This window comes from Seriola aureovittata, chromosome 10, assembly GCF_021018895.1.
Source record: "Seriola aureovittata isolate HTS-2021-v1 ecotype China chromosome 10, ASM2101889v1, whole genome shotgun sequence".
NCBI lineage: Eukaryota > Metazoa > Chordata > Actinopteri > Carangiformes > Carangidae > Seriola > Seriola aureovittata.
In genome coordinates this window covers 5,114,993-5,120,992 of record NC_079373.1, presented here as the reverse complement: position 1 = coordinate 5,120,992, position 6,000 = coordinate 5,114,993, and the positions used below count along the sequence as shown (strand labels likewise).

The following is a 6,000-nucleotide window of genomic DNA, read 5'->3' as shown; positions in this document are numbered from 1 at the left end:
AATTGGGTGAAGGAAAACAGATGAGTGGAGAGAAGAGAGGAGAGGAGGTAAAATTGGAGGTGATAAAGGTGATGAAAGAAAGAGATTGAACAAAGAATAGAAAAATTAGGAGGGGGAAAAGGGGATGAGTTAAGGAGATTGAAGTAGAATAGGAGAGGGAGTGAGGAAGAAAAGTGTGATGAGAAAATAAGAGACAAGTGGAGGAGGGAAAGACGCTAGTGGAGAGGAGGAGAAATAGGGTGAGAGAAGAAAATGGGATGAAAAAAACAAGAGGAAAAACAAAAGGAAGTCAGGTTTGGGAACAAGAAGAGGAAAGGAAACAAAGGGTAGATAGGAAAGGAAACAGGAGAGGAGGAAGGTTGAATGAGCCAGAGATAAAAGTAGAAGAGGACAGGAAGCATGAACGGAAAAAAACTAGGGTGAAGAAAAAACAAAAGAGGAGAGTAGAGAGAGGGTAAGAAAGAAGAAATGAGGTGAGGTAAAAAGAAAAGATGGAAACAGGGAAGACAGGAGACGAAACCAGAAGAGAAGAGGAGAGAAAACAAGGGGAAGATAGAAAAGGAAACAAAGGATAAGAGGAAAATGGGGAGAGCTGAAAAAAGTAGAAGAGGAGAGGAAGCAGGAAAGAAAGAGTGGGAGGAAAAAAAAGGAGATGGGTGGAGGAACAGGAAAGGGTTAGGGAGAGTAGAGTTAATTAAAAAAGGGAAGGGACAAAAGAAGAGGAGGGCAACGAAAAAGACATGAGTGGGAGAGGAGAGAAAGAAGAGAAGAGCACTGAAGAACAAGGGAGGAAAAATGGAAAACAAACAGAGAGCAAGAGGAGAGAGAGAGGTAGAGGTGTGTGGCACAGCAGTGACTAAGAGCTTTGTTTATGGAGCAATAACAGGCTTATGTGTCTGGACTCAGGGCCATTAATAACCACCCACACACACACACACACACACACACACACACACACACACACACACACACACACACAGTCTAACAGACCGCTGGCAGATGTGAACACGTGATTTGTTGTCCTTGATAACACATTGAACAATGTTTAACAGTTTAATTAATTCTATTTTATTACCCCCCCCCCCCCCCCCCCGACATCACATCTCAACCTGAACCCTGAAGGATCGAACACGACAGATATGTCACAGATTTTACACATTAAACCTCGACTTTGTTCTCCAGCAGCCAAACTCCTCACAGAACACACACACATCTCTTTGGCTGGCATTAAATAGCTCATTAAATAATCACATAAATACACAACTAAAATTACCTACATCAACTCTCCTTTACGTAAAAATTAATAAATTCTATTCAAGTCTAAAAGTCTTTCCACGATGGCTAAAATATACAGATATGTTTGTTCTACAGCAGGTGTTTGCAGGTTCTGGGGGTCAGTTAATTTTCAGTTTCTCTCGGCTGATGTGAGCAGGGAGCCGTTTTCTCTATAAAAGAACTGCACAGCTTTGTTCTATGATATGAGAGCTGTAACTCTACATGTTTTGGTCAAAGTAATAAAAGTATTTCTTCAGAGATTTAAGGTAAAATTTAACACATTTTTTCCAAATGAACTGAAAGTGAACTGACCCCAGTTCAGTCACATGTTGATAAAACCAATTTCCATTTTTAGATACATGATTAATCTACCTGAGCATCACTTGTCTTTACAAACCATCATTTGATTCATTTAACATTAAACATACACATGTAATTTGGTGTGATAGCAGACTGCATGTCGACACAAACAGGCTGAGAATTCAGCTTCAAAACTCAAAAACAAAACAAAATGCAGAATTCAGGTAGTCGTCATTGTGTAAAAGTACATTTATACTAGATACTTAATCAAGTGGTTTTTCCCTTTAATTCTAGAATAACTCTATACCACAGATTTTCTTCAATTTTCATTTGCTACCCCCCCCCCCCCCAAATGAAAAGGTAAAAATACAGCAGGAGACCCACAGTGTGTAGAATACTCTGACTTCAATATCTCTCTCGCAAGTTATTTAAAGGCACATTTACAGGTTAATTGTATTTCCATTTAACAGCAGATGATCACTGAACAGACTGTTACAGTTTGATCAAGCTGGCTCGAGGTGTACATTATACAAATACCTGTATTTTACGAAACAGTTCAAAATGGAGTCCTGTTATTCTGGTTGTATGAATAAATTACCGCTAACCGAGTTTAGCAGGTACCAAGCTAACGTAGGCAACATGTAGAACTTTAAAATGATAACCTGTATCCCTCCAGATTCTTCTGATTAACCAGCTTGTAAATTACACAAGTGTCAGATTCCTGGTGTTGCATGATGTTGAACATTGTACATTACAGTTGGCCACTTTTTGGCTGTACCTGCTCCTTTGTTTAGAGTTTGATACGAGTTGAAAATGGCCTGAGAATGAGGTCCATTACTGGGTTTTCAATCTGCAACCTTTTCAAGCAGAACCATCTTTATGAACCAGGCGTGGGAGAGGATCGACATCGCTCCCCACATCTGTCATCACACTAAATATGAAGATAAATTTAGCAGCCACAGAGCTTAGCTTTTAGCTCACACACTGGAAACAGGGTGTAACATCTACCCACCATCCAGTCTAAAGCTCACTGATTAACACATTACATCCTATTTGTTTTTAATTCAGATGAAAAATGCGGTGTACAAATTACATTGTGAGAAGACTCCAGTAAGTTACAGCACCCAGCCGATAAATAATTTAGCACACAACAGTACATAAACCCACAAATGGATGTTTTTACACTGTTTTTGTATAAATTAAACAAACAAGATATATGGTGTTAATAATTACAGATGCTGTTCTTTTATTTGTGGGCTGAGCCAGACTAGCTGTTTCTCCCCGTTTCCTGTCTTTGTGCCAATAAACGAGGGTAACTGGCTGCTGGCTTTAGCATCATATTTAGCATACAGATATGAGAGTGGTATTAATCTTCTCATAAAACTCTCAGCTCAACAAAGTACATATAAATATTTCCCCGAGCTTACACCATTTCTTTAGGCTTTGATTCTCACTTCAGGTTCTAATATTTGGTGCTGAAAGCCAAAGTCGTCAACTGTCACTCAGTTTCACCTCAAGTTCAAAAACAGCCCATTTTCTTTCATGCCGGGCTGATGTATTGTTTTAATGCAACAGAAGAGAAAAAAATAGGACATGGTTACGGTTGACACTTTGACTCTGTATTTTAGCCGTAAATGTCTGCAGGCAAGTTCAGACATGAGGCAGCTGGTGTTTGAAAGATTCTGTAAAATAGCATTTGTGTTTTAATGTGGGCAGCATCAAAATAAAAGTAAAGGCACAACTGGTCTGAATGTTGGCTTGATGCACTGTTACGCAGTCGGAGCTGGTTTATGAATGTGTAGAGAGACACTGAAGAGGAAGATGGAGGTGATGAGAGGTTGATGAAGGTCCAGTGTTTTCTCACAGTAGGAGCAGGGAAGGTGTGGATGTGTAGAGCTGGAGTGGAGGTGCACCAGAAGAGTCCGTGTACAGTCTGAGTGGTTATATTTACAGCCTGAGTGTTTGTAATACCCGAGGCAGAGCGGCCTCTCTGCAGAATCAGCGTCTCCCTCCAGTGTGTTTTTTTATGAATGTGAGCAGAAGTACAAAGGAAAAGATGAAGAAAAGCCCGGAGAGACGGTTACACCGAGGTCTTCAGATCGTGCCCTCAGAAACCCAGAAGTCCTTGTGTTTTTCAGACAAACAATCTACTCACTGAAGCTGAAGTTGAGGCCGGAGCTCTCTGTGATCGGGGAAGAGGGGCCCGCACTGGAGACAGCACTGGAGGGGATGCTGCCATCTGAAAAAACAGAAAATTCAGTCAATTATCTCTGTAACTCAGAAACACGCTGATCCCAGTACACTCAGCGATCTGCACAAACTGTACACACATCTCAAAACAGATCAATTCTCTGGTAGTAAATCCTACAATGTTTAAAAGTTCTGTCGACCCGTGATGGAAGCATTAATCTCATTCCTTGCCGCCCTGAGCCCCCGCTCCTCTCTGAGAGTCGGGGCGTGTTTGTTGTGGTACTGTACGTGCGTCATGTGGAGGGATACAAAGTGAACACAGAGGGGGGAGTGATCCGGTATTAAAAAAACAGGAAGGCAACGGCGTCATCCCCTCGACACTTCATCTTCTGTTGCCATGGAGAACTTTATGAAAACAGTTTTTTTGGGTTTGATGAATCAAGCCACATGTACGTCAGTTCATATATCGATAATCTGACTAGAATATGGTCTTTGAAGTTAAGACTAAGATCACACGAGTGACATACTGTGGCTCTGCACTTGCAGCAGCTGTCCTGTAGCTAGAGGCAGTAGGAGAACAAACAGCGTCATAACAACAGCAGAACGAGTGTCCTATTCATGTGGATCTGACCTCCAGCATCCCCGTCTGCACGCTGCGTGATAAATGAGGCTAAAAAGAGTTCCCGGCAGTTACAGTGGCCCGGATCTGGATCAGGTACCGACGGGACAGAGAAAGACTGAGACATGAACAGAGAGCTGAAAAACCACCCGGCGTGAGCCCAATGTAAATAAAGTACACAAGTGGTGGATGGAAAAAAAGGGTAAACACAAGAGAAGGTAAGTCAAAGAGAGATCTGAGAGCAGGCGCTTCATCAATCAACAACGGCGGCAAGAGGATAAATTAATCACCTCACGACCCAGGGGGATGAAAGAGAAAAACAGACTGAATAAAGGAGGAGAAGAAGAGGAGGGTAACAACATTGAAAAGGAGGGACGGGCTGTTAAAGAGGCTGTGATGTTCTCTGAGTCCTGTTTTACTGGAGTTTTATAACTGATCCCACAGGATGGTCTGCCACACATTTACATTCTGCTGTGACTGAGCTCATCTGACAGTTTGGGGCCTTTTTGTTTTTAAATCTTTTAAATGAAATACAACTCATTTTGTAGTATTGATGAAAAGACCACCTCCTATTATCTTATATGCAATAGTCTATTCATTTCAGATGAAGCTTTTACCCAGAGAAACTTAAACTGGCTGTTCAGGTTGGTGCTGAAACAAGTGATCGCATTGATTGACAGAAAATCCATGTCCAACAGTTTTGATAAACAATTAATTATTCAAGTAAAACCTGACATTTCAGTCCTGACCTTGTAAACAGCAGTTAAAAACAATCCTGAATCAGTGAATCATTTTAGCAATTTATCAAACAGAAATGACAAAATGTTTGATGGTTTCAGCTTCACAAATGAGATCATCTGCTGCTTTCCTCTGTCTAATATCAGTATAAATGAAATGTCTTTAGGTTTTTAGACTGTTGGGTTGGACAAAACAAACATTTAGATCATTTTTCATCATTTTCTAATAGTTTCTAAACTAAAAGAAGGAAAAACTAAAGTTACCGCCTCACAGTTGTAAGCCGCCACCAACCAGCCGGCTCCCCTTCCTGAGAAGTTGACCTTTGAACTTTTGGATATTAAATTCTTTATCATTTTATCATATTAGACATCAGTGTTAAATTGTGGCAGAATTAGTGTATGAATTTGTGAGTTATAGCCAAAAACGTGTTTTGTGAGATCACAGTGACCTTGAACTTTGACCACCAAAGTTCACAATTTCATCTTGAGGCCAAGTGAATGTTTGTGCCAAATTTGAGGAAATTGCCTCAAGGCATTACTGAGATATCAGAGGGATGTACGCACATATGGACAACCCGAAAACATAGTACCTCTGTCCCTGGTGGAGGCATAAAAAACCTGTGCACCATCACTGAATAACACACAAATTGGTCGGTGTTATCACCATCACCAACACCGCTGATTTATTTTGTCCTCATTTATCTTGCAGTTGCCAGCACCTACAGCTCCGCTTTTTTTCTTTTTCACTAAAAATCAATATGTCAGCTGAAAAAAATAATCATCAGATTAATATATAAAGCAAATAATGGTTAGCTACAGGCCTAGTTCTGAGCGTGGTTCAAGGACAGATGCCTTGCAGCTGACGAGGGCTGAGGATGT

General features: G+C 40.8%; 1 protein-coding gene across 4 annotated transcripts in view; it reads right to left on the bottom strand.

Moving 5' to 3' along the window:
* Positions 1-1,082: 1,082 nt before the first annotated feature.
* Positions 1,083-6,000, bottom strand: part of ppip5k1b (diphosphoinositol pentakisphosphate kinase 1b) — a 53,452-nt gene continuing 48,534 nt past the window's right edge. For all 4 annotated transcript variants that reach the window (XM_056387368.1, XM_056387366.1, XM_056387369.1 and 1 more), the window contains one exon: positions 1,083-3,814. In XM_056387368.1, the coding sequence (XP_056243343.1) occupies positions 3,723-3,814 (92 nt within the window). In that variant the 3' untranslated portion in view covers positions 1,083-3,722. The remainder of the gene's footprint in view (positions 3,815-6,000) is intronic.